General features: G+C 52.0%; 1 protein-coding gene across 1 annotated transcript in view; it reads right to left on the bottom strand.

The window, feature by feature from the left end:
- The window catches only part of LOC147120620 (anion exchange protein 3-like), a 199,509-nt gene that overhangs the window by 36,779 nt on the left and 139,003 nt on the right, over positions 1-23,727 (bottom strand). Inside the window, exons 12-17 of the mRNA XM_085984239.1 lie at positions 20,265-20,487; positions 11,862-12,071; positions 8,625-8,773; positions 7,806-8,000; positions 2,693-2,890; positions 781-870 (exon numbers count right to left, since the gene is read on the bottom strand). Coding sequence (XP_085840365.1) covers positions 781-870; positions 2,693-2,890; positions 7,806-8,000; positions 8,625-8,773; positions 11,862-12,071; positions 20,265-20,487 — 1,065 coding nt within the window. The remainder of the gene's footprint in view (positions 1-780; positions 871-2,692; positions 2,891-7,805; positions 8,001-8,624; positions 8,774-11,861; positions 12,072-20,264; positions 20,488-23,727) is intronic.

Below are 23,727 nucleotides of genomic sequence, written 5' to 3'. Positions count from 1 at the left end.
GGGAGGAGGCCGATATGGATCATCCACCTGTAGCGCTCCCAACCAAGATCAGCTAACCCAGGCTGGGATCTGCTGGGCCCGTGTGGTTCAGTCTCACACCGGATGATGTGTTTACCCACAATCCTCTCACTACACATGGTGCAATTTCTTTTTAACTCATTAACCCATCCCTAATTGCCCTTGAGAATGTGACGTAGGTGAGCCGCCTTCTTGACAACTGAGTGACTTGCTGGGCCATTTCAGAGAGGCAGTTAAGAGTCAACCACACTGCTGTGGGTCTGGAGTCACATATAGGCCAGACCGGGTAAGGACATAAGAAATAGGAGCAGGAGTAGGTCATTCGGCCCTTCGAGCCTGCTCCGCCATTCAATAAGATCATGGCTGATCTGATCTTGGCCTCAACTCCACTTCCCTGCCCGCTCCCCATAACCCTCGACTCCCTTACCGTTCAAAAATCTGTCTATTTCCACCGTGAATATATTCAATGACCCAGCCTCCACAGCTCTCTGGGGAAGAGAATTCCACAGATTCACGACCCTCTGAGAGAAGAAATTCCTCATTTCCAATTTAAATGGGTGTCCCCTTATTCTGAAATTATGCCCCCTAGTTCTAGATTCCCCCACGAGGGGAAACATCCTCTCTGCATCTACCCTGTCAAGCCCCTTCAGAATCTTATATGTTTCAATAAGATCCCCTTTCATTCTTCTAAACTCCACTGAGTATAGGCCCAACCTGCTCAACCTTTCTTTATAAGACAACCCTTTATAAGCACATCCTTACCTCGGTGTAGGTATCTGTGATTGAGGTGTCCACGATGACCATCACCAAGATCGCAATGGGAACCCCAAAGTCTCCAATGATACGTCGTGCCTGGAGCAGAAGAAAGAAAATAAGGCTAGATCTTCCGGTGATGGGAGAGACCTTTCTTTCTACATGCTGATACCAAGGGGGCCAGGAACATCGAACACCCTGTTGCGCCTCTACCATTGCCTTAGGCTGAACTAGACCGTTCACAACCTCGCCGTCCCATTTGACCCTGAGCTGAGCTTCCGACCCCGCATATCCTCCCCGTCACCAAGGCCGCCTACTTCCACCACCGTAACATCGCCTGTCCCTGCACACGCCTCAGCCCATCTGCTGCTGAAACCCTCATCCAACACTCTCCTGGCCGGCCTTCAGTTCCTCCAAACCGCTGCTGCCATGTGTCCAAACTCGCACCAAGTCCCGTTCACCCATCACCCCCTGTGCTCGCTGACCGACACTGGCTTCCGATCCCCGAACGCCTCAATTTTAAAATTCTCATCCTCGTGTTCAAATCCCTCCATGCCCTCGTCCCTCCCTATCTCTGTAACCTCCTCCAGCCCTCCGAGACCTCTGGGCTCCTCTAATTCTGGCCTCTTGCGAATCCCTGATTTCCATCACCCCTCCATTGGCGGCCGTGCCTTCAGCTGCCTGGGCCCTAAGCTCTGGAATTCCCTCCCTAAACCTCTCCACCTCTCTCTCCTCCTTTGAAGACGCTCCTTAAAACCTACCTCTTTGAACAAAGCTTTTGGTCACCTGTCCTAATGTCTCCTTCTTTGGCTGGGGCTAGTGTGGGGTCGGGGCGGGGGGTAAGGTGGTTACAGGGAGGGTAGGGCAGAAAGCGTGTGCGTATGCAACATTACTCTTCACCCATACTTACGCTTGCGTCTGCGCTCACTCGGAGATCGAACTCCAAACCATCGTCAGCACCTTCACTGAAGCGTAGGAGAGCATGGGCCTTACACTAAACATCCGTAAGACAAAGGTCCTCTACCAACCTGCCCCTGCCACACAGTACTGCCCCCCGATTATCAAAATCCACGACAAGGCCTTGGCCAACGTGGACCACTTTCCATACCTCGGGAGCCTACTGTCAACAAGGGCAGACGTCGACGACGAAGTCCAACACCGCCTTCAGTGTGCCAGTGCAGCCTTCGGTCGCCTGAGGAAGAGAGTGTTTGAAGACCAGGACCTCAAACCCGGCACTAAGCTCATGGTCTACAGGGCAGCAGTGATACCCGCCCTGCTGTATGCCTCAGAGACATGGACCATGTACAGCAGGCACCTCAAAGCACTGGAGAGGTACCACCAAAGCTGCCTCCGCAAGATCCTGCAAATCCATTGGCAGGATAGGCGCACCAACGTCAGTGTTTTTACTCAGCCCATATCCCCAGCATCGAAGCTCTGACCACGCTCAATCAGTTCCGATGGACGGGTCACATTGTCCGCATGCCCGATACGAGACTCCCAAAACAAGCGCTCTACTCAGAGCTCCGGCACGGCAAGAGAGCCCCAGGTGGGCAGAGGAAACGCTTCAAGGACACCCTCAAAGCCTCCTTGAAAAAGTGCAACATCCCCACCGACACCTGGGAATCCCTGGCCCAAGACCGCACAAAGTGGAGGAGAAGCATTCGGGAAGGTGTCGAAAACCTCGAGACTCTTCGCCGGGAGCAAGCGGAAGCCAAGCGCAGGCAGCGCAAGGAGCGCACGTCAACCCAAGCACCCCACCCACCCGCCCCTTCAACCACCGTCTGCCCCACCTGTGACAGAGACTGTAGGTCCCGCATTGGACTCATCAGTCACCTGAGAACTCATTTTTAATGTGGAAGCAAGTCATCCTCGGTTCCGAGGGACTGCCTAAGAAGAAGAAGAACTCTTCACCCATACTTACATTTCCTCCTAGGAACCGGCTGTATCGGAACTTCCTCATGAAGAACGCAATGAAGAAGGTGCCAACCATCATGACCAGGGAGAGCAGGGCCGTGTTGGGCTGCATCTGCTGCGCGGTCTGGATCAGTTGCTCCGTATAATTGGAAGTCTGCTCAGAAATGGGCGGGTACGTCTTCAGGAGTGGGTGTGCTGCAAAGACCTGGCGAGAGGAAGGAGGAAAATCAGCACCTGCCAACATCATTGAAACATAGAAACATAGAAGATAGGAGCAGGAGTAGGCCATTCGGCCCTTTGAGCCTGCTCCGCCATTCAATGAGATCATGGCTGATCATCCAAATTCAGTATCCTGTCCCTGCCTTCTCCCCATATCCCTTGATCCCTTTAGCCTTAAGAAATATATCCAACTCTTTCTTGAATATATTTAATGAACTGGCCTCCACCGCTCTCTGTGGTAGAGAATTCCACAGGTTCACCACTCTCTGGGTGAAGAAATTCCTCCTCATTTCAGTCCTAAATGTCTTACCCCTTATCCTTAGACTATGACCCCTGGTTCTGGACTCCCGGCCATCATAAACATCCTTCCTGCATCTAGTCTGTCCAGGCCTGACAGAATTTTATAGGTTTCGATGAGATCCCCTCTCAATCTTCTAAACTCCAGTGAGTATAATCCCAATCGACACAATCTCTCCTCATACGTCATTCCTGCCATCCCAGGTATCAGCCTGGTGAATCTTCGCTGCACTCCTTCCATGGCAAGAACGTCCTTCCTCAGGTAAGGCGACCAAAACTGCACACAATACTCAAGGTGCGGTCTCACCAAGGCCCTGTACAACTGTAGCAAGACATCCTTGTTCCTGTACTCGAACCCTCTTGCTACGAAGGCCAACATACCATTTGCCTTCTTAACCGCCTGCTGCACCTGCATGCTTACCTTCAGCGACTGGTGCACAAGAACACCCAGGTCTCTTTGCACTTCCCCTTCTCCCAATCTATTGCCATTCAAATAATAATCTGCCTTCCTGTTTTTGCCACCAAAGTGGATAACCTCACATTTATCCACATTATAGTGCATTTGCCATGTTTCTGCCCAATCACCCAATCTGTCCAAATCGTACTGGAGTTTCACGACATCCTCCTCACAGCTTACCCTCCCACCCAGCTTTGTGTCGTCTGCAAATTTGGAGATATTACATCCAATTCCCTCGTCCAGATCATTAATATATATTGTGAACAGCTGGGGTCCTAGGACCGATCCTTGTGGTACCCCACTAGTCACTGCCTGCCACTCGGAAAACGACCCGTTTATTCCAACTCTTTGCTTTCTGTCCGCCAACCAGTTCTCTATCCAAGTCAATGCCTTGCCCCCAATCCCATGTGCCTTAATTTTGCACGCTAATCTCTTATGTGGGACCTTATCGAAAGCCTTCTGAAAGTCCAAATACACCACATCCACTGGTTCTCCCTTATCTATTTTACCAGTTACATCCTCAAAAAATTCCAGTAGATTAGTCAAGCATGATTTACCTTTTGTAAATCCATGTTGACTTTGTCCGATCCTGTCACTGCTTACCAAGTGCTCTGCTATTACATCTTTTATAATAGATTCTAGCATTTTCCCCACTACCGATGTCAGGCTTACCGATCTATAATTCCCCGCTTTTTCCCTACCACCTTTTTTGAATAGTGGGGTAACATTAGCTACCCTCCAATCCATGGGTACTGTTCCAGAGTCTATCGAGTTCTGGAAGTGACCAGCAATGCATCTACTATTTCTAGGGCCACTTCCTTAAGTACCCTGGGATGTAGATTATCAGGCCCTGGGGATTTATCGGCCTTCAGTCCCATCAATTTTCCTAACACCATTTCCCTACAAATACTGATTTCTTTCAGTTCCACCCTTTCATCAGGCCCTATGTTGGCAGCACGGTGGCATAGTGGTTAGCACTGTTGCCTCACAGCGCCAGGGACCCGGGTTCAAATCCGGCCTCGGGTGACTGTCTGTGTGGAGTTTGCACATTCTCCCTGTGTTTGCGTGGGTTTCCTCCGGGTGCTCCGGTTTCCTCCCACAGTCCAAAGATGTGCGGGTTAGGTTGATTGGCCATGATAAAAGAAAAAAATTGACCCTTAGTGTTAGGGGGGATTAAATACATGGGGTTACGGGGATAGGGCTTGGGTGGGATGGCTGTCGGTGTAGGGACCGGGTGCTAGGGTTTGGATGATCAGCCATGATCTCATTGAATGGCGGAGCAGGCTCGAAGGGCCGAATGGCCTACTCCTGCTCCTATCTTCTATGTTTCTATGTTCCCCGGCATCTCTGGGAGATTATTTGTGTCCTCCTTTGTGAAAACAGAACCAAAGTATGAATTTAGTTGCCATTTCCTTGTTTCCCATTATAAATTCCCCTGATTCTGACTGTAAGGGACCTACGCTTGACTTCACCAATCTTTTTCTCTTCACATATCTATAAAAGCTTTTACAGTCAGTTTTTATGTTCCCAGCTAGCTTACTCTCATATTCTATTTTCCCTTTCTTAATTAATCCCTTTGTCCTCCTTTGTTGAATCCTAAACTGCTCCCAATCCTCAGGGTTATTGCTTTTTCTGGCCAATTTATATGTCCTCTCTTTGGATCTTATGCTATCCCTAATTTCCCTTGTTAGCCACGGTTGAGTCACCTTTTTTGTTTTATTTTTATGCCAAACTGGGATGAACAAATTGTGTAGCTCATCCATTCGGTCCATTGAAACTTATAAAATTCTAACAGGACTAGACAGACTAGATGCAGGAAGGATGTTCCCGATGTCGGGGGAGTCCAGAACCAGGGGACACAGTCTAAGGATAAGGGGTAAGCCATTTAGGACTGAGATGAGGAGGAATTTCTTCACCCAGAGAGTGGTGAACCTGTGGAATTCTCTACCACAGAAGGCAGTTGAGGCCAATTCATTAAATATATTCAAGAAGGAGTTAGATATATTTCCTAAGGCTAAAGGGATCAAGGGATATGGGGAGAAGGCAGGGACAGGGTACTGAATTTTGATGATCAGCCATGATCTCATTGAATGGTGGAGCAGGCTTGAGGGGCCGAATGGCCTACTCCTGCTCCTATCTTCTATGTTTCTATGTTTCTATGTTTATCCTCCTGAGGCCTTTGTAAAAGGGGCTGAATCATCGCTGCACAGCCCAAAACAACACAGGGGGATCACAGAATTGTAGAATCACACAGCGCAGGAGGAGGCCATTCGGCCCATCGTGCCTGTGCCGGCTCTTTGAAAGAGCTCTCCAATTAGTCCCACTCCCCCCTGTTCTTTCCCCACAGCCCTGTGAATTTTTCCTTTTATCCAATTCCCTTTTGAAAGTTACTATTGAATCTGCTTCCACCGCCTTTTCAGGCAGCGCGTTCCAGATCACAACAACTCGCTGCGTAAAAAAAAATTCTCCTCATCCCCCCTCTGGTTCATTTGCCAATTACCTTTAATCTGTGTCCTCTGGTTACCGACCCTCCCGCCACTGGAAACAGTTTCTCTCTATCTACTCTATCAAAACCCCTCATGATTTTGAACACCTCTATTAAATCTCCCTTTAACCTTCTCTGCGCTATAGAGAACAATCCCAGCTTCTCCAGTCTCTCCATGTGACTGAAGCCCCTCATCCCTGGTACCATTCTAGTAAATAACAACAGAAAATTCTGGAAAAACTCAGCAGGCCAGGCAACATCCGTGGAGAGAGAAATAGAGTCAACATTTCCTACAGAACCTTCAGTTCATCCAAAACCCTGCTGCCCATGTCCTAACTCGCACCAAGTCCCGTTCACCCATCACCCCCTTGTGCTCGCTGAGAGTTCTGTAGAAGGGTTTCGACCCGAAATGTTGACTCTATGGGAGAAAAATTCAGTTGGTAGCGCCACCCGTTACCGCCTTAAGAGGGCGCTAAGTGGGGCGCAAACCAACTAGCGTCCGGGTGCGGCGATGTTTGCGCCCCTCGCGAAATTAACTAGACATTTTGCGGCGGCGCTAAACACTACCGCCACGATCTCCTGCGCCGGCAGATCGTGACGTCAGTCGAGTGCGCAACGCCCCGGACTGGATATTGAGTGGCGCCCCCTGCCTTACCGCCTGCTGCTAGCAACGACAGGTTGAGGGGAACGTTTTGCAGTCAGGAAGGAACTGGGGGAGCGCTATTTAAAGGCGACCGCTTCCTGCCTTTTTTTGTTGGTGACATTTTTGGACCACGTATTCTGAGAGGGAGAGAGAGAGAGAGACTTCTGGAGAGATTCAACGCTGTGTGAGGGAGTTTTGAGTACTGAGCAGCACTTTGCAGGTTCATTTTGATTTGCCCTTGTATCGATTTAGAAGAGACTGTGGGGGCTGCACTCTGAGCTCTTTCCCTGGGCCTCTCCATTGTTCTTTCCAGCAGATTTGATGTACAGGTCTCTCCAGGCCGAGATTCAAGGCTGCAATGAGCAGGATGTGGATGGAGAGCAAGATCGACCCTCCCCTTTAAGATAAAAACAGAAAATGCTGGAGAAACTCAGCAGGTCAAGCAGCATCTGTGAAGAGAGAAACAGAGTTAACGTTTCAGGTCGATGACCTTTCGTCAGAACTCCCCTTTAAGAATTGGACGGTGCCATTGTGTCTGTGTTCCATTGCTGACTGACATCACATGAGTTTCGCCAGCGCTGTGAGGTAGCGCCTCGCTCCTCGGCCTTTGTGCCTTAAGACAGGTGTGAAGCGCCTGATTTAGCGCTCCAATTACCTCCAGGGGCGATAAAAGCCAAGTTTGCTGTCGGAGGTGATAATTAGCACCAGGCACTAAACTTTGCGCATGGCCGACAATGGCGCCCCAAACGGGGCGATACTGAATTTTTCCCCCTATTTCTCTCTCCACGGATGCTGCCTGGCCTGCTGAGTTTTTCCAGCATTTTCTGTTGTTATTTCGGATTTCCAGCATCCGCAGTATTTTGCTACCATTCTGGTAAATCTCCTCCGCACCCCCCTCCAACGGCCTTGACATCCTTCCTAAAGTGCGGGGCCCAGAATTGGACACAGTACTCCAGCTGTGCGGGGCCTAACCAGGGGTTTTATGAAAAGGGTTTAGCAATAACCGAGTGAACACCTACCACGTAGAGATTGTGGAAGGTCTCGTAGATGAAGATGATGGAGATGAGGAACGCGAAGATCTCCTGCGTGAAGGGCGAGATGTAGCGCACCAGCAGGCTGCCCTCGAAGGCCACCGTGATGATCACAATGATCAAGAGCCAGAAGCCGATCCACACGCGACCCGTGAGGTAGTCAATATTCTGGTTCTTGCTGAACTGGCGATGTAGGGGGGAGGGGAGGGGAGGGGAGGCGGGGCAGGGAGGCGGAGGAAGGAAAGGAAGAGAAGAGTTAACTCTTAAGGTGCCAGGGTGTGTCAATCACAGCTCCTCTCCAAACTGACCAATGCTACAATATTTATGCCAAGCGTTCTTTGGAGGCAATGCACAGTTAATGTCAACTCCCTTTCCGAACCACACACGATTCGGCCCATCGTGCCTGTGCCGGCTCCTTGAAAGAATTGTCTCACCTTTCTCACTCCCCCATACCCCGGCACAACTTTCCTTTTCAAGTACAGTAAACTCTTGTTTAAACGGCACTTTAATCATCCGGAATACTTTAATAACCGGCAAAATAGATATACAGGAAACTCTTTTTTACCCGGCACCGACGGGACCGGCATGCTGCCGGTTGATCAAAAAGTCTGGATTACAGAGAGCCCCGTACACGGCCACAGATCCAGGAACCCCAGTTACACGGCCACTAATATATAGTCAAACTTACCTGAACCTACTCCTGAATTTTGCTGGTTAAAAGCGATGCATTTTAGAGGAAGAAAGTCCCGTTCGTTAGTCACCGAGCGCAGGCGGTGATGGGTGGATGGGACTTGGTGACACCCTTACCTTGTAAAACGCCTCTTCAAACAGCAGCAGAGGTCCTGTGAAGCCGATCACAAGGAGGGGCTGAGCGCCCAGCAGAGAGAAGAAGACTCCCACCGCTGACGTGGAGATGATTAACTCCGACACCCCAATCAGTCCCTCCGTCTTTGTACCTGAGAAAGGTGGGAGTCACCTCGTTAGAGAGAGCGGGGCTTACAACCCTGTAAACCCTGAGAGCCCCCGCCACCTCCCCTCCCCCCCCCACTCCCCGTGCATAGCCTGTGATCAACACTGTAAACCCTGAGAGCCCCCGCAACCTCCACCTCCTCCCCCCACTCCCCGTGCACAGCCTGTGACCAGCCCTGTAAAACCCTGAGAGCCTCCCGCCACCTCTCCCACTCCCCGTGCACAGCCTGTGATCAACTCTGTAACCCTGAGAGCCCCCCGCCACCTCTCCCACTCCCCCCACTCCCCGTGCACAGCCTGTGATCAACACTGTAACCCTGAGAGCCCCCCGCCACCTCTCCCACTCCCCCCACTCCCCGTGCACAGCCTGTGATCAACACTGTAACCCTGAGAGCCCCCCGCCACCTCTCCCACTCCCCGTGCACAGCCTGTGATCAACTCTGTAACCGAGAGCCCCCCGCCACCTCTCCCACTCCCCCCACTCCCCGTGCACAGCCTGTGATCAACACTGTAACCCTGAGAGCCCCCGCAACCTCCCCTCCCCCCCCACTCCCCGTGCACAGCCTGTGACCAACCCTGTAAAACCCTGAGAGCCCCCCGCCACCTCCCACTCCCCCCCACTCCCCGTGCATAGCCTGTGACCAACCCTGTAAAACCTGAGAGCCCCCCGCAACCTCCAACTCCTCCCCCCACTCCCCGTGCACAGCCTGTGACCAGCCCTGTAAAACCCTGAGAGCCCCCCGCCACCTCTCCCACTCCCCGTGCACAGCCTGTGATCAACACTGTAAACCCTGAGAGCCCCCTGCCATCTCCCACTCCCCCCCGACTCCCCGTGCACAGCCTGTGATAAACACTGTAACCCAGAGAGCCCCCCGCCACCTCTCCCACTCCCCCCCGACTCCCCGTGCACAGCCTGTGATAAACACTGTAACCCAGAGAGCCCCCGCCACCTCTCCCACTCCCCCCCGACTCCCCGTGCACAGCCTGTGATAAACACTGTAACCCTGAGAGCCCCCCGCCACCTCTCCCACTCCCCCCACTCCCTGTGCACAGCCTGTGATAAACACTGTAACCCTGAGAGCCCCCCGCCACCTCTCCCACTCCCCCCCACTCCCCGCGCACAGCCTGTGATCAACACTGTAACCCTGAGAGCCCCCCGCCACCTCCCACCCCCCCACTCCCCGTGCACAGCCTGTGATCAACACTGTAAACCGAGAGCCCCCCGCCACCTCCCACTCCCCCCCCACTCCCCGCGCACAGCCTGTGATCAACACTGTAACCCAGAGAGCCCCCCACCACCTCCCCCACTCCCCCCCCACTCCCCGCGCACAGCCTGTGGTCAACACTGTAACCCAGAGAGCCCCCCACCACCTCCCCCACTCCCCCCCCGCTCCCCGCGCACAGCCTGTGACCAACACTGTAACCCTGAGAGCCCCCCGCCACCTCCCACTCCCCCCCACTCCCTGCGCACAGCCTGTGATCAACCTGAGAGCCCCCCGCCACCTCTCCCACCCCCCCCCACTCCCCGTGCACAGCCTGTGACCAACCCTGTAAACCCTGAGAGCCCCCCGCCACCTCCCACTCCCCCCCCCACTCCCCCCCCACCCTGTGACCCACACTGTAAACCCAGAGAGCCCCCCACTCCCCCCCCACTTCCCCCCCCCCACTCCCCCCCCACTCTGTGACCAGCCCTGTGCTACAGATATAGGAACGTATGACGGGAAGAACAAAAGAGGTTTTTAGGGATATAGGATGAACATTCGATCCCCTGAACTCCACCTTCTACCCAAGTCCGATCCTTCTCTTGCCAGAAACACATCCCATTGTCCCTTGATCCTCAATATCCTTCCCTGGGAACTTGTTCTGCACCTCAATTACCCTGTTGCCCGCCTTCCTCAGTTTTGTTAACCCGTGTCCCCGGTATTTGGAACCCCAGCGAACGATTTGCCTTGGCCAATTTGGTCAAACATACAGCACAGAAGGAGGCCATTCAGCCCATCGTGCCTGTGCCGGCCCTTTGAGGGAGCTGTCTCACCAATCCCACTCTCCCCCTGCTCTTTCCCCCCCTCCAACCCTGCAAAATTTTCCTTTTCAAGTATATATCCAATTTTCAAGTATATAGATACATTTAAGAGGAAGCTAGATTAACACATGAGGGAGAAAGGAATAGAAGGATATGCTGATGGGGTGAGATGAAGAGGGGTGGGAGGAGGCTCGTGTGGAGCATAAACACCAGCACGGAACTGTTGGGCTGAATGGCCGGACTCTGTGCTGTAAAATTCTATGTCATTCTATGTGAAGAGGCCAGACGCCGGGGACTCCTGGCTGGCCCAGACAGGGAATGCAACCTTGCTCCTTCTGCTTCCCTGTGATTGGAGGTGGGAGGGAGGGAGAGAGTGAGGGAGAGTCTGAGGGAGAGAGGGTGGGAGGGAGGGAGTGTGAGGTATGAAAGGAAGGAGGGAGGGTGGGAGGGAGGGAGTGTGAGGTATGAAGGGCAGGAGGGAGGGTGGGAGGGAGGGAGTGTGAGGTATGAAGGGAAGGAGGGTGGGCGGGAGGGAGTGAGTGTGAGGTATGAAAGGAAGGAGGGTGGGTGGGAGAGAGTGTGAGGTATGAAGGGAAGGATGGAGAGGGACGGAAGAAGGATGGAATGAAGGGAGGTAGGGAGTGAGGTGGGAGGGAGTGTGAGGGATGAAGGGAGGAAGGGATTGAGGGGGGTGGGAGGGTGGGAGTGAGGGAGAGGGACAGAAGAAGGATGGAAGGAAGGGAGGTAGGGAGTGAGGTGGGAGGGAGTGCAGGATGAAGGGAGGGAAGGAGAGAGGGAGGGAGGGAAGGAGGGAGGGAGGGAGTAATGGCGGGTGTGTGAGGTATGAAGGGATTGAGGGAGGTGAGAGGGTGGGAGTGAGGGAGAGGGATGGAAGGAAGGGAGGTAGGGAGTGAGGTGGGAGTGAGTGAGTGCGGGAGTGAGTGAGAGAGAGAGTGTGAGGGAGGGAGGGAGTGCGAGAGGCGTTGACCTGCATTTTCGAGCAATTTAAACTACCTGCTACACCCGCAACAGGAGCGAAGAGAGAGAGTTACCGAGCAAACCGCCGAAGGTGATGGCAGGTGACAGCGCGGCAAAGTAAATGAAGATGACTGTGGCCAAACACTGACAGTCGAAGGCATCCCGAATGTCGCTCAGGTACTTGGGGTATCTCCGTTTGATATCTCGGAACAAGCCCCCAAACGGAAGGCTTGTCCTCTCCAGCGGGTCATATTCGCTCTCCTCCTTGGGCTCCTCGCCTGACTCTAAGGGAAGAAACAAGGAAGAGTTCACGGTAACTCAACAAGGCCTCCTTCCACCCGCCCTGCGCTGTGTCCTTCTTTCCGTTCCTCCGTGTCTCTGATGACATCCCTTGGACGACAGGACACATGTAGAGACTCTTGCCCAGCTGTCTGTCAGTACCTAAATTAAATGGCCGTGGGATCTTTTACATCCACCTGAGAGGGCAGACGGGGCCTCGGTTTAACGTCTCATCCGAAAGACGGCACCTCCGACAGTGCAGCACTCCCTCAGCACTGCACTGGGAGTGTCGGCCTGGATTTTGTGCTCGAGTCTCTGGAGTGGGACCTGAACCCATGACCATCTGACTATGGGGATATGGGGATAGTGCAGGAAAGTGGAGTTGAGGTCGATGATCAACCATGATCTCATTGAATGGCGGAGCAGGCTCGAGGGGCCGAATGGCCGACTCCTGCTCCTATTTCTTATGTTCTCGGTACAAGACAGGATATTTACAGTAATTTCAACTATCACCTCCTCAGAAGCCACAAAGACAGTTATACATTATCCCAATATAAATCTAATCCTTGTAGTCCAGTCACTCACATTACGTAATAGCGATTCAAAATAATAAAGATTCTAACAGACAAAAGTGTTTGATTGGACAGTGTAGAGGGAGCTTTACTCTGTATCTAACCTGTGCTGTACCTGCCCTGGGAGTGTTTGATGGGACAGTGTAGAGGGAGCTTTACTCTGTATCTAACCCGTGCTGTACCTGCCCTGGGAGTGTTTGGTGGGACAGTGTAGAGGGAGCTTTACTCGGTATCTAACCTGTGCTGTACCTGGCCTGGGAGTGTTTGATGGGACAGTGTAGAGGGAGCTTTACTCTGTATCTAACTCGTGCTGTACCTGCTCTGGGAGTGTTTGATGGGACAGTGTAGAGGGAGCTTTACTCTGTATCTAACACGTGCTGTGTAGTGTATGTACCCATCTACCTTTAAGGGAACGATGGAGTGTAACCGTTCACCTTTAAGAGAACTACTTTAGGTGTGGCACTATTTGATTGGCTTCTGTATACGGTAATGCCGACAGTGACCACACCAGGATATAAGTGATGTTACAGGATAACTAGGGCAGATTCGCCCTGACCTCTGAATAGTAAAGACCTGTTTGTTTGTACTTCAAAAGTCTGTGTATTTATTTACTGCACAACCCACAGACTTTACAGTGGCGACGAGTCCGATCGTACCCTGCGGCAAGAATAGCAAAGTAACAAAGAGCGTCGAAGAGAGGCAACCGCCCTCGTCATGCTACCAAAAGAAAACACGAGGCTACAACAACAGAAAGTGTGGTACTTTACAGAAGCTGGAAGACTAGCAACAAAAGCTTCATCAGCAACAGGCACTGATTACCCTGCTACCACGGTGTGGAGTGAGCCGACCAGCAAGAAACAAGGCGGCCGAAGAGACTGTGAGTAGGGGAAGGGGTAGAAGTATCCGGAGGAGAAGGGCAGAGCACTCGACCTCGGTCGAGGGGGAGCTGTACCGGCCAAAAGTCGGGTCCAACGGTGTCGGGTGACAGCCGGACCGCGATCGGCGGGAAAAATCCGGGCAGCGACCGCAGCCACGAAGCGCTGAGCCTGCGAGTAGGCGCGGGAGGAGAAACCCAGCCGCAGCCGGGGAGGGAAACACCGGTCTGCGAGAGGGCTGGGGAGGCGAACGGGAACCGTGCGGGTGAGAGCCGGGTGAGGAGTGAGAGACTGCGAGGAGCCAGTCCAGCGGCTGAGCTGTTCTCCACCAACGGGGTACTCAGAGCCGGCAAAACCGAACGTGCGGGAGTGGGAGAGCGAACAGGAGCCGAGAACGGGGAGAGAGACTGCGCGAGAGCCAGTCCAGCGGCTGAACTGTTTTCCACCTACGGAGTACCCAGAGCCGGTAGAACCGAACGTGCGGGAGAGGGAGAGACAGAGCCGAGCACGGGGAGAGAGAGACTGCGCGAGAGCCAGTCCAGCGGCTGAACTGTCCTCCGTTAACGGGGTGTACCCAGCGCCGGGAGAGCCGTGCGGGCGGGAGGAAAAGACAGAGCCGAGTAAGGGGAGCTGTGCGAGAGCCAGCCCAGCGGCTGAACCTGTCCGCTGTGGGGAAAGCGTACCCCTTACACCAGGGAGAAACGCGGGAAGCCGCCATTAGGCGGAGAAGACGACAGAGGCGGGAAACTGCCATTGAAGTGGGCGGGGAGAGAAAGGAAGAGCGGGAAACCGCCATTTTCGCGGGAAAAGAACCGCCATCTTAACTGCCATTGAAGTGGGCAGAGAGAGAGAGAGAGAGAGAGAGAAGGGAAGAGCGGGAAACCGCCACTTTCGCAGGAAAACCGCCATTTTAGAAAAAAAAAGATAATAAATAATACTTAAAGAAATACTGTGCTGCTTCAAAGAAAGAAAGATGCCTAAGCGAGGGAATATTAACGATTTTAATTCTGAAATAGAAGACTGGGCCACGTACGTGGAACGCATAGAGATCTATTGCGAAGCCAACAAAATAGAGGAAGACGACAAGGCGATAACATTGCTAAACTCGATGGGGGCAAAAACATATGGGCTCTTGAAGCATCTAATAGCACCAGCTAAACCAGCGGATCAGACCTTCGAAGAAATTGTGGCTGTGCTGAAGGACCACTTGAACCCCACACCGTTGATGCTGGCTGAACGATTCAAATTCTACGCAAGAACGCAGAGGAAAGACGAAAGCAATGCGGAATACTTGGTCGAACTGCGTAGGCTAGCGAAATACTGCCAGTTCGGAGGGAATCTGACAGAGGCACTGCGGGACAAGTTCGTATGCGGATTGTCCAAAGAAGGAACGCAGAAGCGACTACTGGAAGAAAACGACCTCACACTGGACAGGGCTGTCCTCATAGCTGCATCACACGAAGCCGCAGCGAAAGGAACGGCCGAAATGCAGCTAAAGGCGGCGGCACTCGGGGTGGACCAAATTACTTCAAGCACAACAAAATGCTACCGTTGTGGGAAGACCACGCACGACCAGAATCACTGCTGGTTTAAGAACCAAGAGTGTCGGAAATGTGGCAAACTGGGTCACATCGCGAAGGTATGCAGGTCCGGGAAAAAGACCAACAATCAACGGAAGCCACCACAAGAAAAGTACAACAAGGTACACAAGGTGGCTGAAAAGAGTTCAGACGAACAGAATTCAGACTCAGACCCAAACAACCAGGAGCTGGGTAGTCTGAAGATCCACAATGTGGGGAAAGAAACTGATCTACAAACGATTTGGGTCGTACTAAAAATAGCTGGAGTCCAAGTACGAATGGAGCTGGACACTGGATCAGCTCTATCAGTCATCAACCGAAGGGACTACCACCGGCTATTCTCTCACATACCTTTGAGAAATACCAAGTTCGTATTACAGACATACACGGGGCATAATGTATACCCCATGGGGAAAATAAGAGTCAAGGTGAGAGATAGAGGGAAAGAACACCCAAGAATGAATTTGTACGTATTACCTGAGGGAGGACCACCACTTCTAGGACGGGAGTGGATTAAGAAAATAGACATGGAATGGCACTACCTAAAAGCCATAATGAAGGAGGATTCGGTGCAAGCTATCAGCTCAGACTCTGAGATGGATGACGATAAGACCAATTCAAATATGCATGACAAGGCTAAAGGGGACTTGCCGACGATGGGGAAGGAAACAAAGACATGCAGAAAGACTTATGTCACCAAGAAGAATAAAGTTACAGAGCAGAACTCCAGGTTGACAGAGAATTCTGAGCCTGTTCAAGCTAAGGATTCATCCACGACGGAAGAACACCGAGCTCGGACTCAAACTTATGTCAAAGTACGACAACAATTAGAACAGTGGAGTAACCGTCTCGTACAAGAGATGAAAAATATGGAAAAGTTCTGGGACACTGAATGGGAGAACCTGGAAAGACAACAGAGACAGCTAGCTCGAGAAAAGAGCGACCATAGAGCCATCGTGGCCAAGTACCGATCACATCTCCCTGAAACTGTTCAGGAACTAGACTATTTACAGAACTACCTAAAGGAAGAGGAATCTTCAGGAAGCCAGGATTTTATCCCAGTTCATCTCTACAACTCGTTGCAAGCAGAGTGTAACAAGTTGAAGGAACAGTATGAACGGGCCCAGACTACAATCCTGGAAGGGGTTAACTCGGCAACCTCCGAAAAGCTAGTTTTAGTGAAAGCATATGAACAACTAAAGTTTGAACATGAGCGAGAATTACAAAGGCTGCAGGAAATGTTTGACGAGCTCCAGGCCAAGACAGACTCATCGGTAGAGATTCCATCCATAGATGGAAAATTAGAGGTGGAAGACATAGCAGAACGTGAAATTCAAGATGTCCAAGAACTCGTTAAATTATTGAAGGAAACCCAAGACAAATATGAGGCGGCAATGGCAGAGGTCCAACAACTTGAAGAACATATTCAACTAGGAATCCGGGCAGTGGAAGGAAAGGCCAATGGAAGGAACACAGAGACTGTAGGAATGGCCCCTGATCAGGAGTTAGAGAACACCAAGGCGCAATTTCTTCGAGCGCTTAAAACCAAAGGACCGGAGGAAAGGAAGGTGAAAACATTGGAGGGAAAGGTGGATGAAATGGAGAAGGCGCTAATCCACAGTGTCCCCGTAGAAGAGTTAACGGCCAGCCAACTCTTATACACGCTGAGGGACAAGACTCCAAAATGGGAACACGAGTTTCAGGTTTCAAAGGGAAAGAATTCGGAGCTTCCAAAAGTCACAGAGAGAGCTGAGGGGGCAACACAGCTTGCACATGGATGTCAAAAGTATGCTGAATTACGTCAAGGGGAACAGAAGAATGCGGAAACAGCTACTTCAGTAGAAGGATTAAATAGCCTGATAACGGAATCCCCGATGGAAGGGAAGGTATTGAACTCACAAATGAGGCCAGGCGTGAAGGAATGGCAGACATCCCAGGAAGAGCGGGATGAATATGAATGCTTGAAGAAGTCTTTTCAAGAAAGATGGTCAGAGAAGGAACCACCGTCGGCTAACGTCCAGTTGGATAAGAAGGAAGTAGAAGGGCCCCTCACTGGCCTAACCCAGGACGACCCCGAATACTATCATGACCTATTGAGTGACACTGAATATTACGAGGATCTGGTCTGCCCAGTTTGTGATGAAAACTCCCAAAGCACAGAAATCCGCATGAAGCACTTAAGGTCTAATGAACATAGAGAGTTGGTGGCGCTACAGATGGCCGCAGAGAAAGGAGCTCCGAGAGTTTCAAAAAGGCAGAAAAGAAAAAGAAGAAGCAGGAGATAATAACTGTCTAAAATACTATCATCTCAGGCGGGAAACCATGAAAGGAGCTAAATTTGTTGAAAACCCGAAAATTATCAAGACAGCCAGTTGGTTGTAAAAGTCCGCACTGCTGGTTCAACAGGACGGAAGGTCAAGCTGTTACGTTAAGAAAAAGGCTATGGAGGAGTCACGCTAGCCATGTGAACCGGCTACACCAAAGAGATGCTGTTCGGAATGAGTCAAGATCAGAGGCTGAATCTATGAACTGTTTCCGCAGAGACTGAACCTGTGAACTGTTCCCACCGAAAGTATATCTGTAAACTGTTTTATATGACGTTGACTCCACCGGAATTATCTCTGTAAATTGTTTGTTCTCCACCGAGAGTATATCTGTAAATTGTTATGTGAAGTTGAAGATATGTATGTTTAACGGGGACCCTGTAAGTAATAAGCTAAAAAGGGAGGATTGTACTGTGTGTACCCGTCTACCTTTAAGGGAACGATGGAGTGTAACCGTTCACCTTTAAGAGAACTACTTTAGGTGTGGCACTATTTGATTGGCTTCTGTATACGGTAATACCGACAGTGACCACACCAGTATATAAGTGATGTTACAGGATAACTAGGGTAGATTCGCCCTGACCTCTGAATAGTAAAGACCTGTTTGTTTGTACTTCAAAAGTCTGTGTATTTATTTACTGCACAACCCACAGTCTTTACATGCTGTACCTGCCCTGGGAGTGTTTGATGGGACAGTGTAGAGGGAGCTTTACTCTGTATCTAACCTGTGCCGTACCTGCCCTGGGAGTGTTTGGTGGGACAGTGTAGAGGGAGCTTTACTCTGTATCTAACCCATGCTGTACCTGCCCTGGGAGTGTTTGATGGGACAGTGTGGAGGGAGCTTTACTCTGTATCTAACACGTGCTGTACATGCCCTGGGAGTGTTTGATGGGACAGTGTAGAGGGAGCTTTACTCTGTATCTAACCCGTGCTGTACCTGCCCTGGGAGTGTTTGATGGGACAGTGTAGAGGGAGCTTTACTCTGTATCTAACCTGTGCTGTACCTGCCCTGGGAGTGTTTGATGGGACAGTGTAGAGGGAGCTTTACTCTGTATCTAACCCGTGCTGTACCTGCCCTGGGAGTGTTTGATGGGACAGTGTAGAGGAAGCTTTACTCTGTATCTAACCCGTGCTGTACCTGCCCTGGGAGTGTTTGATGGGACAGTGTAGAGGGAGCTTTACTCTGTATCTAACCCGTGCTGTACCTGCCCTGGGAGTGTTTGATGGGACAGTGTAGAGGGAGCTTTACTCTGTATCTAACCTGTGCTGTACCTGCCCTGGGAGTGTTTGATGGGACAGTGTAGAGGGAGCTTTACTCTGTATCTAACCCGTGCTGTACCTGCTCTGGGAGTGTTTGATGGGACAGTGTAGAGGGAGCTTTACTCTGTATCTAACACGTGCTGTACCTGCCCTGGGAGTGTTTGATGGGACAGTGTAGAGGGAGCTTTACTCTGTATCTAACCCGTGCTGTACCTGCCCTGGGAGTGTTTGATGGGACAGTGTAGAGGGAGCTTTACTCTGTATCTAACCTGTGCTGTACCTGCCCTGGGAGTGTTTGGTGGGACAGTGTAGAGGGAGCTTTACTCTGTATCTAACCCGTGCTGTACCTGCCCTGGGAGTGTTTGATGGGACAGTGTGGAGGGAGCTTTACTCTGTATCTAACCCGTGCTGTACCTGCCCTGGGAGTGTTTGATGGGACAGTGTAGAGGGAGCTTTACTCTGTATCTAACCCGTGCTGTACCTGCCCTGGGAGTGTTTGATGGGACAGTGTAGAGGGAGCTTTACTCTGTATCTAACCCGTGCTGTACCTGCCCTGGGAGTGTTTGATGGGACAGTGTAGAGGGAGCTTTACTCTGTATCTAACCTGTGCTGTACCTGCCCTGGGAGTGTTTGATGGGACAGTGTAGAGGGAGCTTTACTCTGTATCTAACCCGTGCTGTACCTGCTCTGGGAGTGTTTGATGGGACAGTGTAGAGGGAGCTTTACTCTGTATCTAACACGTGCTGTACCTGCCCTGGGAGTGTTTGATGGGACAGTGTAGAGGGAGCTTTACTCTGTATCTAACCCGTGCTGTACCTGCCCTGGGAGTGTTTGATGGGACAGCGTAGAGGGAGCTTTACTCTGTGTCTAACCTGTGCTGTACCTGCCCTGGGAGTGTTTGGTGGGACAGTGTAGAGGGAGCTTTACTCTGTATCTAACCCGTGCTGTACCTGCCCTGGGAGTGTTTGATGGGACAGTGTGGAGGGAGCTTTACTCTGTATCTAACCCGTGCTGTACCTGCCCTGGGAGTGTTTGATGGGACAGTGTAGAGGGAGCTTTACTCTGTATCTAACCTGTGCTGTACCTGCCCTGGGAGTGTTTGATGGGACAGTGTAGAGGGAGCTTTACTCTGTATCTAACCCATGCTGTACCTGCCCTGGGAGTGTTTGACGGGACAGTGTAGAGGGAGCTTTACTCTGTATCTAACCCGTGCTGTACCTGCCCTGGGAGTGTTTGATGGGATAGTGTAGAGGGAGCTTTACTCTGTATCTAACCCGTGCTGTACCTGCTCTGGGAGTGTTTGATGGGACAGTGTAGAGGGAGCTTTACTCTGTATCTAACACGTGCTGTACCTGCCCTGGGAGTGTTTGATGGGACAGTGTAGAGGGAGCTTTACTCTGTATCTAACCCGTGCTGTACCTGCTCTGGGAGTGTTTGATGGGACAGTGTAGTGGGAGCTTTACTCTGTATCTAACCCGTGCTGTACCTGCCCTGGGAGTGTTTGATGGGACAGTGTAGAGGGAGCTTTACTCTGTATCTAAGCTGTCCTGTTCGTTGGGTCAAATGGTTAGTCCTGCCATATCTCACCTTTAGTCTCCAATGTGGTTTCCTCCCCCCTCTTCTTTGACTTTCTCTGCTCTCTCTGTTTTCTCTTCTTCAGCATCTCCTTCTGAAAGGCAGCAACAGACCTCAGGAGGTCCTTGCCCTCCAGCTCCAATGGTGGAATGACGATGCTGCAGTCTAGGAACTCGTTGATGGCGCTTAAGAGGTCCTGGCGATCATCGGCCAGATACGCCGCCTCGTGGAAATCCTGCGGAGAGCATTCAACAATGTTAACAGCCCTCCCACTCCTTGATGTCCCCTTCGCTTTATCTCATACTCTGCTGGTTCCCCATCTCTGTAACCTCCACCAGCTCTACAACCCTCCGAGAAACCTTGGTGTCCTGTTGGACCTCCGAGACGAGCTTCCAACCACATGTCCGCGCCGTCACCAAGACCGACTACTCCCACCTCCGTAGCAGCACCCGACTCCGCCCCCGGCCTCAGCTCATCTGCTGCTGAAACCCTCATCCTGATGTGAGTTGGTAAACTCTGCGCTCAATCCCTTTATTTGTTTAGCCCTTGGATAAAAGGCCCCCAGATGTGGAACTTGTGATGAAATATTCCATTCATCACTGCCTGTGACTGTGGTCGGTTTCAGTGTCATTTCCCTTCCCCCAGTCCTCATTGTATTGTTTATTGGAATGTGCTGGAATGTGCTGTGTGTGTAGGGCTCCGCCCATACCTGGCCCCTTTTGTAAGCTAGCTCAGTCTGGCCTCAGTCTCCAGAAGGAAGATACCTCTCTCTCTTACGTGTTACTTTCTAAGTTAATAAAAGCCTTGTTTTGTTTCGCTAACATCGAGTCTCGGAATTATTGAGGCACATCAATTTTATTAACTTATTTTTCAACACTATGGATCAACTCCTGAAACCCGAACGTTTGGATTTGGATCAACATGCTCCGGACGCATCAGCACGCTTCGGACACTGGTTTGAGTGTATGGAATTCTTCCTGGACAATTCCGCAGCCGTCAAAGACGCTACGGATGCTGCGAGGATGAGACTCAGAATTCTGCGGAATTGGGTAAGCCACCGGGTTTACCCCCTCATCCAAGACGCCGATACGTACCTGGCCGCCTGCGACATCTTAAAGGCGCATTACCAGCAGCCTACGAATGAGGTGTATGCTAGGCATCTGCTCGCTACTCGCGCACAGCGACCTGGGGAATCGGTGGAGGAGTTCCTAAGCACCCTGAAAATGCTTGGCAAAGACTGCAAGTGCCGAGATGTAAAAGCCGCAGTGTACACTGACGAGCTTGTTCGCGATGCCTTTATCACAGGCGTCAGCTCCACTTACATCCGGCAAAGACTGCTGGAAAAAACGGGGTTGGACCTGAAACAGGCTGCGGACACCGTGCGATCCCTGGATGTGGCCCAGAGAAACTCGGACGCCTACTCTTCAGCCCGCGCCGTCCACGCTGCCACGTGTGCACCGAGGGCGCCGCCATCTTGGAAGGCATCTTCCCCGCCCGGCAGCCCGACACCGGCGGGGCCCCGCTCTCCCCCCAGAAGCCCTACGACAGCCGCGACGCGTCAGGGACCCAACTGCTACTTCTGCGGGCAGCCAAAACACACCAGAAACCTGTGCCCGGCGAAAGGCACCACCTGCTTTAAGTGCGGTAAGAAGGGGCACTTCGGGAAGGTGTGCAGAGGGAACCCCGCCGGAAAACCAACCGCCGGAAAACCCGCCACCGCCGCGTGTGCGCCGTGGGAGCGGCCATCTTGGACGCCATCTTGCCCGACCTCGTGGGGTCCGCCATCTTATGAGCAGACAGCGTGGACGCCATCTTGTATCGATCAGGGCCCTACAGTGGCATCGGTCACAGTGGACCAGACCAGGCCGCACCCGCTATCCAAATCAATGGTGGACATCGAGGTAAACGGGTGCCGGGTTAAATGTTTAATTGACAGTGGAAGCATGGAGAGTTTTATCCACCCTGAACTGGCACAGCAACTCTCCCTAAAGGTGGTCCCTGCTCAGGGTACCATCTCTATGGCTGATAAAACCCAGACATCGACCATTCTGGGTTACTGCACGGTACAATTGGGCGTTAACGGAACTGTATACGATAATTTTAAAGTATTAATCATGAAGAATCTATGTGCGAGCGTGATCTTGGGCCTGGATTTCCAGTGCAACCACCAAAGCATCACGCTCAAGTACGGTGGGTCCCAGCCGCCCCTCACAGTGTGCGGTCTGGCTACCCTGAAGGTAAAGCCGCCTTCGCTATTCGTGAACCTTACCCCTAACTGCCGGCCAATAGCGACCAAAAGCAGGAGGTACAGCTGGGAGGACAGGCGGTTTATCGCGACCGAGGTAGACAGGCTCCTGAAAGAGCGCATTATTGAACGCAGCAACAGCCCGTGGCGCGCCCAAGTGGTAGTGGTAAGGGGTAGCGAGAAGAAACGGATGGTGATCGACTATAGTCAAACGATCAACAGGTACACCCAACTAGACGCCTACCCGCTACCCCGCATATCAGAAATGGTGAACCAAATCGCCCAATACCGGGTGTTCTCCACCATCGACCTCAAGTCAGCGTACCACCAGCTCCCTATCAGACCAGAGGACCGCCCGTACACTGCCTTCGAGGCGAACGGACGCCTCTACCAATTCCTCAGAGTCCCCTTTGGGGTGACGAATGGGGTCTCGGTTTTTCAGAGGGAGATGGACCGCATGGTCGATGACCACCACTTGCAGGCAACCTTCCCCTACCTCGACAACGTCACCATCTGCGGCCACAATCAGCAGGATCACGACTCGAACCTCGAGAGGTTCCTGGAAACCGCACAAAAACTCAACCTCACCTACAACGAGGACAAGTGCGTTTTCAACACCAAGCGCCTCTGCATACTAGGCAGCGTGGTGGAGAATGGGGAAATCGGACCAGACCCCGACCGATTGCGCCCCCTACGGGAGCTGCCCCTGCCCAACACTCCCAAAGCCCTGAAAAGGTGCCTGGGGTTATTTTCTTATTATTCCCAATGGGTCCCCAACTACTCCGACAAAGCCCGCCCCCTCTTGAAAGCATCCTCTTTTCCGCTCTCTGCTGAGGCCCACGCCGCCTTCAAAAGCATTAAGCAGGATATTGAGCGGGCCACGCTACAGGCAGTGGACGAGAACACTCCATTTCAAGTGGAAAGTGATGCGTCTGACTTCGCCTTGGCGGCCACCCTCAACCAGGCGGGGCGGCCCGTAGCTTTCTTCTCGAGGACCCTCCAAGGGCCCGAGATCAGACACTCCTCCGTGGAAAAGGAGGCCCAAGCCATCGTGGAGGCAGTGCGCCACTGGCGCCACTACCTAGCTGGCAAACGCTTCACCCTACTTACCGACCAGCGGTCGGTAGCGTTTATGTTCAATAATAAACAGAGGGGGAAGATTAAAAATGATAAGATTCTTAGGTGGCGGATCGAGCTCTCCACCTTCGAGTACGACATCATTTACCGGCC

Source organism: Somniosus microcephalus, chromosome 4, assembly GCF_052327205.1.
Source record: "Somniosus microcephalus isolate GS21.2 chromosome 4, FLI_Smic_1.0, whole genome shotgun sequence".
In the NCBI taxonomy this organism is placed as follows: Eukaryota; Metazoa; Chordata; class Chondrichthyes; order Squaliformes; family Somniosidae; genus Somniosus; species Somniosus microcephalus.
Note: the sequence above shows the minus strand (reverse complement) of the source record. Positions and strands in the feature narration are given on the sequence as shown.